The following is a 13,483-nucleotide window of genomic DNA, read 5'->3' on the forward strand; positions in this document are numbered from 1 at the left end:
GTTCCATGTCTCAGCGTCAGGGCAAGAACAGTTAATAGAATTATCTCGGTTTTGAATCGAAATACAAAATTCAAGAACTGTCGCAGTGTTAGAGTTATAGGCCTTTTTTTAGTTTTTAAATCTCCACCCTGCATGAAATTATTATTTATTGTGATACAAACATTTTGCTATGCAATCATAAATAACCCTACTATTGATAACAATTTAAAATAAAATCAAAAATGCTATATGTTTGGGTAAAAAAAATTCTTTGCACGACTTATGGGGCAACAATTTTTAATCGGATAACTTTGACTAGTCTCACTGTAAAAAAATACTTTGTTAACTAAGCATGTTTTTTACTTTAATTAGCCACATTTTCAAATAACTTGCTTCGTTAGCAAAGTAATTTTTTTACATTCAAATTAACCAGTTTTGATTTTTTTTCCGCATTAAGTCTTCCAAATATGTTTTTTCCTAAAAGTATAGCATGCTTGATTATAATTTAATTGTTATCTCCTGGGTGGAGATTTATAAAGTTTTGAAAAAATCAAAAAACTCGAATAATAAGACATTTTTTTATATCTTGAAGTTTTTATTCAGAACCGTATTTAATTGGCCTATAAACATTTCTCGGCTTGACAACGTTAAGTTATGGACACTCTATGTAGCTATATCACGTCAATGAAGGTAACGTAAAACTCGTTCTAGGAACGACACCCTGCGAGTAGTTTACGAGGCGACCTTTCTTACATCCATAGCGTTTACGAAATCGGTGACAAAAACGATTACGAACACCAGCCTGAATTATAAACATCCAGTTAGGTGGAGCTTTTAAGCTGTAGACCTAAATGATGATTATTTTACTTGTTTATCGATGGTTGATATGTAAGGTTCCTTACGTGCTTTACTGAGTGTGTGTCACCAATCACTATGAATACTTTATATAAACACATACAACATCCGGGATATTATTTGGCGACCTGGCGACCTGCTAGATAGCAAACGCATGTCCATTTTTAAACGAACCTAATGTTTAGGTAAATAGTTATTGGGCATGCGCTAGACGACGGGAAGTTACTAACGACCACTTAAAGAAGTATGTCTGCATTATGCGTAACTCTGGCAGAATAAACCGTAGATAGAACTAAATAAAACTTTTTTTTAAAAATAGATTTCCTTCATAACATATGCCTAAATCATACTCATAACAACCAAAAAATAATTGAAACTAAAAAATTTAAAAATCAATAATACGTAAAAAATAGAAACCTTCTAGAAACTTCCTATATTTAAAATTAACTTTCAACGCTTTATGTCAAAGTAAAAACTGTTAATTATATTATTACTTACAAATCTATATACGTAAAATACATTTTAAAATAATGAAACATAAATTATATTTAACGTATGTACTAAGTTTCAATGAAGGCAACAGAAATAAAAGAATCTCCGTATAATAAATCATTTTATTTGCACTTTAAAACAAGGTATGAAATAAAGCAAATCATTTCAAGCAATATTTGGGTGCGAAGTTTACTTTAATTTTGTAAGGTTTGTTACTAGTAAATTCAGTGGTTTATTTATCAGGAACGAATAACATTGAAACGTCATATGACATCATTTATCTCAATTTTATCGTGCATATCATGCGGACAAGTTATTATAAACATTACCAAAAATAAACATTTATTAACTTATTCCAAAAACATTTTAAAGCATAAAAAATTACAAGGCTTCCAAGCTTTGTTATGTTCCAGTCACACTTTCTAACATTACTTTAAACGTACACAATTTATAGGAAACTGGCAAGTATAATTCAACCAGAGACCAGAGTATTTCTGAATAACGTATAAAACACAAAAAATTCTAGAATTTAATAAAATTATACAAAATAATATGCTGACAGCCACGTCACTGTGGTGATACACGACTTAAGTCCGTTCTCTCACAAAGAGGCAGTGGTTCAAAACGAATTAAAGAAGAAAAAAAAACATTCCAAAAATAAAATATTAGATATTTTATTGAGCATAACCTTGACATCGCTGAGATGTATCATATAACTTTAATCACTTCACATGCTGACGAATAACTAAGTAAGACTAAAATCTTCCAATAATATTATTTCTGAGAAAAAGTAGATACACAGTATATTATAATAATAAACAAATTTAACTTAAAGGTCTAGTTATATTTAATTTAAATACCACTTTCGCAAAACAACGCGAAAATGAGATACTGATAATTATTAAAGTAGAACTGAAATTAATGTGATTATGATTAAGAAGAAAATCACGTGTACAGAATAACAAGCACACATGTGCTTGAGCAAAAAAATTATTTTATAATATCTCCAATTTTGGTCCCAATATCTGGGATGGTAATTATAAAAATATGAGTACACTCTTAATTCAATAAATCACAGTTTTTTGCTGGTTTTTAGGTTTCACCGTTACGGCGAATACACTGCACACCACATATTTATTATGTGCTGCGCGCTATTTGGTACGTTTGGAAACATTGGGTTTTGTCCGTTACTTAAGTACCAAATAATTATTACTTTAGAGAAACAAATAAAATAATAAAACTTGGCAAAGTTTTGTTTGCAGTCTTTAAATGCTACAGTTATGAATCAAAGATGTACATTTTTCGAATTATCAAGAGGAAGTGTCATATTCTTATGGTTGAAAGTCGCTTTTTAAACTTGATTAATACTAAATGTCTTCTTGTTTATAAGAAGTGAAATTCACTCACCATTGAATACCTCATACAGACGAGTGTGTTTAAAATAAACATGAAATAATTATTTTTCATAGCCATATGTCGTTCGAATACGCTGTCGTAAGGTATCGACTTATCTCTGCGGAACTTCAGGCGCTTATCGATTACACTACAAGTGTTAAGTTACGTTAGTGTTTACTTAACGTTCAGCTTAATTTCAGGGCTTCTATGCTTACCTCGTTGACTAAAAATTCATCATAATCTCGATATCACATTTCTTTCTTACGCTTTTGAGATCTTAGCAATGGCACTACGATCCTTCATGGTAAAATTATTAAGTACGAACAACTATCATGGAAATTATGAGAAATGTTTGATCCTGTCGATAATTAGAGAAATTTTCACCTTCTCTTTTTTTCCAATCATCGTAATTTACTTATACCAGATAAAATGTAATTGCAGAAAATAATAAAATAGCCATAGAATAATAAATCAAAACACGCCAACCCAAATGAAGATATTGTATCTGATACTGAAAACAGTGGTTTTCTACAAAGAAAGCTAAATGTCTGTGTTTGAAAAACGGTATCATCAAATCCGAGGCTCGCAAAAACTGTACATTTCTAAAAACACTTTCTGTTATCGAGAGACCATCCGTGGTTTTTTTTTGTAGCGATAAATACTGCACAAAATTTCAAAAATAAACACGTAAGAAACGGTAATTCGACAGTAGATACGCTTTAGAAGAGTTTTTTTTTTTTGCTACTTCCCCGGTTTATAATTTTATTCTCATTAATCTAGTATTTTGCATGGGATTATATGAAAAAAAACACATACGTGTTTACATTATACTGTAGTCACAATATATATATATATATATATATATATATATATATATATTATTCACTAAGCCAAATATTGTATAGTGTTAACGGAAGTACTGTTTGTCAGTGATTATAAGTTTGGATCCACAGACGTGTGCATAATGAAGTCGATGACATGTATTCAATGGCTGCAGCCACATTTTACCTTCTCTCGCAAGTTATTTGGTCAACTGCTTTTTTAGGTGTTTATCGCATTTTGGCTTCTTGTGTTTCAGGGTGTGTTGAATAAATTTTTATCCAATGTCAAGGATAATTTATATGTACACATGTTTGAATCTAGACAAGTACCGAAATAATGTAAACTTTGCAGGTCTATAGATATTTGAAATTTTCGGCAGACTATGCCAAAAAAAATATCCCTCGTAAAACACCAAAAGTGATTATGACCTGGGCAAACTACGAGGTCCAGAGGCAAGTCCATGTTTGAAAGACGATGCCATTATAAGCTGAAAAAACCAGCACGCGTTTATATGACGTTTCCAGGGGAAACACTGGGGATTCCGCCGGTGCTTCAAGCAGACGTTTATGCGTTACGTATTAAACTGGTGCAGTCGCTTCGACATGCCAAACACGACCTTGGACCAGCGACCGACAGCAAGAAGCAGTGACGCCGAGTCGTGTGAAAACGAATCTGTGCAACTGGCGTCACTGTTTGGCAACGGAAAACAGTTATTCGTTTGAATGTAATTTGTTATTGGATCGTGGGATATTCGATACCATCTGACGAACTGAAAGTAATATAAAACTTTAAAAAAATTACAGTTGTGCTGATATCTTGGTAATTTTATTGTTTTTGGAAGCTTAAACAAAGTTTAATGAGATTTACTTTTTCTCTTGGTTAAAAAAAAAGGAAGGACCCAATGCCTACATACTTTAACAGATTTTTTCTACATTGTTACTTTAATATTGTAAACAAATCACAAAAAGTGTGTATACTACAGTTTTCGAAGTATCGGGCAGGGAAAAAAGAAACAACAAAACGACATGTGTGCTCTATGGCATGTGTAAGCTTTACCCCTTGTCGTCACAGACTGATATCACGAGTTGTGCGTTACAGCTTAGGTCTGCGCTCGGCACAGGCACAAATATGCTTTTACTTAAACGTTTAAGGGCGACATTGAAGTCCTCCCCGGTCATAAAAGTTCACAAACTACTTCATAAAACTCTAAAGGAATGTTTTTATCCCCTTAAATGCAATCGCTACATTCATGGGTTCCTAAAAAAAAGTATATTTAACGTCATATTTCAGTGGATCTATGTCTGTGAAAAATATTTTTTGGGAGGGGGGTAGTTTTCTCTTTTCTGCCAATGGATTTCATATTATGATTATACAAAATACATGAATTAAAACATTTTCAGTCATTTAAAACTTCATCTTTGAAACAGTGCCCTACACCAGTTTATTAAAGTGGTTAAATATGGGATCAGCGCAAAGTTATTTTAATTTTCTTGGACAGAATATATGACTGACAGAGACCTTAATAAAAAATAATACTTGGCTAAGCTTAAGTTTTGAGATGTAGTCTAGTGTCAAACTTCTTAGTGGGGAATAAAAATTGAAGTTAATCGGTTTCTTACTGTCGGATACGACCAACCTGGGCTAGGAAAATTCAGAATGTAGTATTAAGTACAAACGACCATATTATTTCCTTGAAGTGATGGTACAACACATTTTCTGACAGACTTAGCCAAATAACGAACTGAAATCATATAATTTTCTTCGCAGTTCTTAATACATATTTAGTCATAAAGTGGTTTTAATTGTTAATATATACACTTAGTCTGAAATACAGTTTCTGTGATTTATATCAGGCAGTATATCAAATAAAAAATCCCAATACAAATTGTTATGAAACTTGAATGAAAGAGAGCAGAGAAATATAATTTCTGGTTTTTAGCCAAATCAATTATTGGATAGAAAATTATGTGTGTTAATAAGTGAAACATTACTGGCGCTATAGTAAGTGTTCTGCTTAGTGAAAAAAGCCTTATTGTTTTTGGTTGCAAAGACATTCTTTAGTTCCCCCATATTCTAATACTATCATTTTTTGTTTACGTTTTCCTTTTAAAAACCGGGATTTTGGAAAATATTGTAGTTCCAAGATGATGTTAAATAAACTTCGGGTGATTATGAACAAAAAATGCGTTTGATGGAATGAAGCAATATTTTATAACTTAATGCATGACACAGATTTCATAAAATTTGTCATTAATGATGACTGCTTTCCAATTTTCAGTTGCATTTTTTCGAGTTTTTCATATTTCCCCGATCAGTTATGCAAAGTTGTATGCCATCTAACCAGGATGTTTAACCATAACACAGGAAATTGTAATAAGACTATAAGTATTAGGCCTATACGTAAAAAACAAAATTGCGTTTTTAAACAAATTACATGCATGGTTGCATCTGCTAAAAGGATTTTTTTTTTTTTTTGTAATTTTCATACTGTTGCTGGTCTATATTCTGCAGTGTACCACGAGAAAGGAGCACCAAAATTTTTAAGAGTTAATTTTCTTACTCAGCGTGTGTTTTGAACCATTTATGGATACGCACATCTACAACAGTAACATCTATGAATGAATATTTATTTAAAAATCTGATAACAGGGAACTTAGTAGTAATTAATACTTTTGAGCATTATATAAATTATGAAAGTGATTCGGAAACAACCAAATAAATAATTACCTACAACAGAAACATTTTTTTTTTTTTCCGTATTAAGCTTTGTACACATAGTCTGAATATAAATATTTTTTTTTAGCTAAAATGATATCTGAACAGATTTGTCATTAATCATGTGTCTTTTTTTAGAAATAAGATGCATTATTTTTAAAATTTTCAACTATTATCTTCAAGTGACTGTAGGGTGTTGAAAAAAAAAGTCCATGTTGAATGTTTCTTAATTCAAGCAGAAACATTTTAGGAATATCTAAAACCATAACTTTGGCTGTTAAGAACTTTCTTTTTCAAGCATTGACTTCTGTGATTGAAATAAATACGAGATACGATACCTGTACCATCTGAAATATCTGATCAGCATGTTTGGTGTAACTGAATAAATTGTGGAATTAAGTAAATTTATTGTTCTAGACATATAAAATCACACAGCATTTGAATGTTTGTAAACAATCAGTAAATGCAGAGCGCTTAAATATTTTTTTAAAAATAAAAAGAACAACAGTTTCAAAAATTCCACAGCTAATTATTTTCAAAATAAACTAAATATGCAAGTTAAAGCATTTCCAAACAATAATGAGTAGATCAGGGTTTGTCCCAAATTATTTGTCACACTTGACACAACCTCAATTCCAAACAGTTGCCGCCTAAAAAATATTTTACAGAATGTAACAGTAAAACTACTTTGGAACGCTATTCAAATTCAATTACTGTAATTAGCGTTAACAACAGCTTTAGATAAAGAATTTATTTAACTATTTTGCATTGTACCACCCACAGCATAATCAAACGTCGAACACGCTATACAGTATGTGAAGCCAAAGCTGCTTCACTTTTTTTTTCTTCTGATCACTTATTTCATTTGTAATATGTCTTGTTGCATTTTACGTGACACCGCAGACCAGTTGAAACACTTACACTCGTCTCGCGGCGTGACGCAGCGCAGTTTACACATGTAGATCACATCGAGCTGAAAAGCACGAACAGGGGGGGGGGGGGAGGAGTTTCATCACTGGGACCAGCGGTAGTTGAAGTTGTCACTGTAGCAGTAGCCGTAGCGCTCGCCGCCGCAGGGGGCGTAACATTATTGTGCCTTGTCCTTGAGGCCCAGGAGGTGGTCGCCGGCCATGAGCCCGGTGGACGACGGCTGGTGCGCGTAGTTCCTGATCTGGTGCAGCGAGATCAGCTGGTTCGGGAAGCTGTTGGCGGAGCTGGTCTTGGGCATTTCGCCGAGCGCCTTGGGCGCCGGGAACGAGATGGCCTCGTACGGCAGGTAGGCGGACCGCGCCGCCGCCGGCGCCATCCCCAGCTGGTGGTGGTGGTGGGGCAGGTGGTTGAGCGCGTGGTGCGCCGGCGCCAGCCCCGCCATCGACTGGATCGGCGTGAAGGCCGACGCGGACGTGGGTCCCGCCGAGCTCTTGACAAGGCCCGAGTCGACGTACGCGACGGACGGCGACGACGAGGAGATCCCCTGGGAGGTGGGCGTGGCCGCGGGCGGAGGCGGCGCGTGCATGTGGCCCGGATTGGGCGGCCGCGGCATGCCGGGGAGGTCGTCCTCGGGGTTGCCGCCGCCGTTCATCTGGCGCGCGTGGTGGTCCATCATGCCGCGGTGGGCGAGGTGGTGGTCGGCCGGCAAGCCGTTGCCGCCCTGCTGGAGGCAGGCGTCATGCTGGCCCATGGCGTCGACGAGCGAGTTGGCGGTGTCGGGGGACACCTTGGGCCAGTAGGACTGCGGGTGCTGCTCGCCGGACGGCGGGCCCTGGTTGCCTCCTGCCACGGCCACCGTCAGTCCCAGCCCCGTGATGGGCGGCCGCTTGTCCGTGCGCTCGGCATGCTTCTGCATGTGCTTGGTCAGGTAGGTCTCCTGCGTGTACGACTTGCCGCAATACTGGCAGATGTGCGTCTTCAGGTGCTTGGATTCCTTGTGCTTGGGGATGTGCTCGAGCAGCGACGGCTCGTCGCTGAAGCACTTGTAGCACGAGTTGCACTTGTAGGGCTTGTCGGTCTGGTGGCAGCGCGAGTGGCTCTGCAGGTTGCTAAGCTGCGAGAAGGCCTTGTTGCAGCCCGTGTGACGGCACTTGTAGGGCTTGTCGCCGGTGTGCGTGCGGATGTGCTGCTGCAGGTGCGACAGCTGCGTGAACTTGCGCTGGCAGATCTCGCAGCGGTAGGGCTTGATGCCCAGGTGGATGCGCGTGTGCTGCGACAGGTACGAGCTGTTGGCGAACGCCTTGCTGCACTGGGAGCACTTGTAGGGCTTGGCTTCGCGCATGTGCAGCTGCGAGTGCAGATGGAGGTCGCCCTTCGTGCCGAAGATCTGTAACAACAAGCGTTCCTCACTCTGCGGGCCCACAAACAGATCACTTAGTCATTCAGGTCGTCACACAGCGCCAAATATTTGAAATTATTAGGAAACGTAGTTGCTAAAATATTTGGTTGGAATGCTACAAGTTAATTATTTATGTGCATTTTCTAGCACGTTGCTGTAGGATATACAAAATGTTGGCTTTATCTACATAATTATAAAATTTTCTGTTACTACCAATACCTGCTTAATTGTTTGGATAAATATAATTGTAACATATTACACAGGACTATATTGTAATATTTACACTGTTATATCTGTAGATGTACAAAAATACTTTGGCAACAATTTTCGAAGGTATGTCTTTGTAAAATTTGTATTTTTTAACGTTCACAAATACACGCAAAGGGTTTGTTCAGAAGCAATCAGCCAAGGCTTCAGATAGGAACTTTCACGCATTCATTCTATACGTTATAGTCGGAACACTTGTATGCTATTGGGCCACGGTGTCTTTGAATCGTCCATGGCTGGTCTAGAAATCATTAGTAACAAACAAACAGCGACTGAAGGCTCATTCAGGGCGATAATGTCTGCTCTCGAAGACAGTGGTCGATAAACTAATGAACAAGGCACAATCGAGTCTTGCCTGCCAGCCATTGAACCCGCAAAATGTTTTGAGTTTCTTGCCATTGTTCTTACGGGGTCCGTCTAGTCAGGGTCGTACCTGTGTTAGTGAGGTGGGGTGATAAGCGCAAAGCTCGCTGGTGTTTCTATCACGGTATATCGCCTTTAAGCACAAGGCTCTGAAATGGCGCGCAGTCTTCTCATCGTGCACAGGGCAACTATAAAATTTGAGCGGTGAGCGTAACATTATATGGCGGATAAATGAAGCTAAGGGTGTAATGCAAGTCCTTTAAGTGCTTTCAAGATATTGTACCTGTTGTTTTATTCTTAAAAATTACTCTGAAAACAAGTTTTTTAGGCATTTTAAATCTTATAAAAATACAGTTTTAAAACTTAATCCGGAAACAAAACTACTTATCTGCCCTGAGTGAATTCTTAAATGCTTTTCTTGAGCAGTTTTAAAATCGCGTGGTTTTTCCTGAAGCTCTGCACACCGTATGTGTGCCCAGGTAGGCCAGGCTTCAACCTCCATTTTTGTTTTCACTCATTGCATATTTTCATAAACAACTGATCGAAAATTAGTTTATAGAAGCTATTAATTATGTGCTAACCAGGTATTAAAACTTGAGAGACCGTGACAGAATTAGCTAAACAAAAATTACAATTAAAATTTTTGTTTGACTTTTTACAAATGACAGATGCAGGTATATCTGGCGAGGCGAAAACATTCGATAAAGAACACAAAATGCTACGTTTATACGATGGAAAATCAAAAGAAATTGTTCCAGATAAAAAAGTAATGTCATGAAATGGAGGTAACACGTCGTGGGAGTTGCAAGCGAGCCTCAAGGAACAGTTGAATGCTTGGAAGAACTGCGAGCCGGTTCCCTACGAACCAAACATGAAAGCACCCTGTCCGGAGCAAGACCTGCGCCCACCTTCACGGCCAGGAGTCTGGCAGCTCATCTCTAGCCTAGGGCAGCGCGGCAGGTGCCCACAAGTGAAGAGAACTATATTTTATACGATGGCGTGAAAATAAAAGGAATTTTTTCAAGTACGACTAGACTATATTTGAAACCTTGTGGTTCGGAGCCCATTTTCTTTCTTTGAGCGTAAATGCGCCGTGGGAAAACATTTACTTCACGCAATGTGTACCACAGAGAAAAATATATGGTTGTGGCAATAAAAAACACTGCTAATATAGGAACAAAAGAGGAACTATATTGAAAGTACAGTATTATTACTATTCCTGAAACACACACAGAGAAAAAAAAGTTTGTTAGAGACAAACACATATGAATTTGTATACGGTGAACGTTGAACGGTTATAAAATAAGTTTAATAATGTTCTGTGTACAAAAGTTTGGTTTCAGTTTCCTTGAAAACCCATAACAGATTAGGTGTCATTTCTCTGTAAAATATTTCTCAGTGTGCGACACATTAGTAAGTCAACTGCGGTTTGTCAACAGAATTTTTTTCTCGCCACATTCTAGTGAGAGGAACCCTGATCCAGGGTATTTTTTTCTCCAGCAGAGGGAGGACATGTTGCTGAAGACACGGAGGGAAAAAAGAGGGGGATATAAAAGTGAAAGGGATGGGGTTGGAGGGAACCCCCTGCCATCGATTGCCGCAGATTGGACCCATGACTTTCCGCCGACAGGCCTTGCCCTCGCATGCTCTCTCGCTTTGTCCGCACTGTTAGAGATAACAGTAAATTTACGGACTTTGTAAAGAAGAATATACCTTAAATAAATGAAGAGTTCTCCGAAATTTCAAGTAACTGAATCTTCGTGGAAACCATATCGTATTACAACTTCCGAGTTGTACGTTTCGTTCCTATTAAGGTGGACAAAAGAAGAGTGATCTTACTGTAGAATTCACCATTTTTGAATTTTTCGTTAACATACCAAGTAGTATGTAAATGGGGCTCCAGCGCCAGGCTTCAGGCTGTGGATTACGATTGTCGGTCCGCCATCTTGGATTGTGACGTCACGGCGGCCATCTTGGATGGTTATGACCTTGACCTTGACCCCGACGGCCATTTTGTATCCGCCATTTTGGATCCGCCATTTTGGAACCGCCATATTGGATGCAGCGTAACGGGACACGGCGTAACGGGACACAGTGTAACGGGACAAGTAGGTCACGGTCGCCATCTTTAAAATCAGCCATCTTTAAATCGAGCGCCCCACTCATTATGATGAAATTTTCGTCTCTGTCGTCATATTGATTTTTTCTGTTCTGGTGGAGGCCGCCATCTTGGATACCATCGACTTTGTTTCTGTCGTTTGTTCCTAGATAGTGCCAGCGTCACTCTGTTTCGTCACATAAGGTCGATGTTCCATTACCTACCAGAGCTATTATGATCCTTATCGACATATTAAATTTTTTTTTTTTATGAAATATATATTGAAAACGCTGTGATTCGAACCATCGCAGCGCTGATCTCTAAGTTGGAAAACATACGCCTTTAACCGCTCGGCCATCGAGACATTTACCAGACTGAAAATTAAATAAGGTATATAAATAAATAACATGCATATTTGGACTTGTAATTTTTTTTAATTTAAAGTAATAATAGCACCACCTGTTCGAGACAGAAACACCATCTTGTATTAAGATGTAACTGTTGAAATTTCCGTTACGGTCGCCATCTTTAAAATCCATAATTTTTATGTTAGAGATGCGGAAAAAAAATTAAAAATCATTAAAAAAATTAATCAACCTAATTAAATAATAAAATATCCTTAAAACCACCGTTGCACTTTTCGTGACGACCGTCATCTTGAAATCACCCGCTGGAGATCATCATCTTGTTTTCGTCCGCTAGAGTGTGCTGATACCATGTTAGTATAAGTATCTAGTCACCACACCTTTGACCTTGACCTTGAACTTTGACCTTGAACTTGAACTTTGAATTGACCTTTAAATTTGTCCTTGACCTTGAAATTTGACCTTGACCTTGAAATTTGACCTTGACCTTGAATTTGACCTTCACCTTGAAATTTGACCTTGACCTTGTCGACCATCATGGATCCGACATTTTATGTTCAGTACATGCTACCAGGAGCTACCACCTGCTGGAGTACACCATCTTGTGTGTGTACTCGTATTATAGAGTACATTTCCATCTGGATGATTTTATTCTAACCCGCTACAGTGCAGTAATCATTTATTACCTAGGAGCCCCCCGCCATTTCGAAATTTGGTAGCCATCTTGGAAATCCGTAATTATTTAGCTAGGAATTCGGGAAAAATTCCAAAATTCATGAAATAAATCACTCATTAATTTACATATTGATTCGATCCGCTCCTGTCCTCGGTTCGATACCCGATCGATGCAATAATGTTTAATTTTATGTAAAAAATAATAATTTCAATAAACCATGTTCAACATTCGTAAAGAGACTCTAAATCCTCTACTACCATCATCCTATCCGACATCAAGACCACCATAGTGGAAATTCGTAATTTTAATGCTAGATATTCGGGAAAAAGTTCAAAATTCATTAAATAAATTTTTAATCCATATAATGATTGATTGGATCGACTAAGGTCCTTGGTTCGATCCCTGGCCGATACAAAACTACTTTAATTTAAAAAAATACTAAAAAAGTATTAGATTTGAGAAAATAAAAACACCACAAGTTCTTTTAAAAAAATTTTATTACATAAATTCAATACACTACTACAAGTACAAAAAAAAAACACTGACAATTTACTAAAGCCTTTTGGATTCCTCGATTCAAACAGTCTTCTTATTGTACGGACTAAGCCTTTTACATGACTTTAAATGACTATCCGATCCGTTCATCACCGCAGCCAGAGACGGACTGAAGTTTATATCACTTATATAGTCTCATTAGCCGGTACAACACATGAGTCAAATCAATAACCATGTTCATTATACGTCTCGAAGCATTTTTTATAATGACGATGTAAGCTATCGAGACGTGAAATTAGTTTATTGCACTTATTGCACTGAAAGTGTATTCTTTGAACATTATTACAACAACCCCTTCTTTCATGTCTGCGAGCATTTGAGGTGATAGTAAATGATACGCCACAGTATTTGCACTGATGCGAAGTACGCTCTTCATTAATTGAAGTATTCAATGCTGATGAAACTTCAGCTGATGGTGGAACAGCACATATCGAAGTCTCCTCCAGTGTTGTCAGAGGCGTTGCCAACGGGATCTGCTCCAACATTGTCCGCACTGACGTAATGGTTCCCATAGTCGATGGTACATCCTCCATCGAGTTCGACGTTAAAGTCGGTAAAGATGCCATCGAAGT

General features: G+C 37.6%; 1 protein-coding gene across 4 annotated transcripts in view; it reads right to left on the bottom strand.

Annotated features, from left to right (window-relative positions):
• Window positions 1-1,443: 1,443 nt before the first annotated feature.
• Window positions 1,444-13,483, bottom strand: part of LOC134529281 (zinc finger protein rotund-like) — a 368,803-nt gene continuing 356,763 nt past the window's right edge. For all 4 annotated transcript variants that reach the window (XM_063363185.1, XM_063363184.1, XM_063363186.1 and 1 more), the window contains one exon: window positions 1,444-8,575. In XM_063363185.1, the coding sequence (XP_063219255.1) occupies window positions 7,346-8,575 (1,230 nt within the window). In that variant the 3' untranslated portion in view covers window positions 1,444-7,345. The remainder of the gene's footprint in view (window positions 8,576-13,483) is intronic.

Source organism: Bacillus rossius, chromosome 2 (assembly GCF_032445375.1).
Source record: "Bacillus rossius redtenbacheri isolate Brsri chromosome 2, Brsri_v3, whole genome shotgun sequence".
NCBI classification, from domain to species: domain Eukaryota; kingdom Metazoa; phylum Arthropoda; class Insecta; order Phasmatodea; family Bacillidae; genus Bacillus; species Bacillus rossius.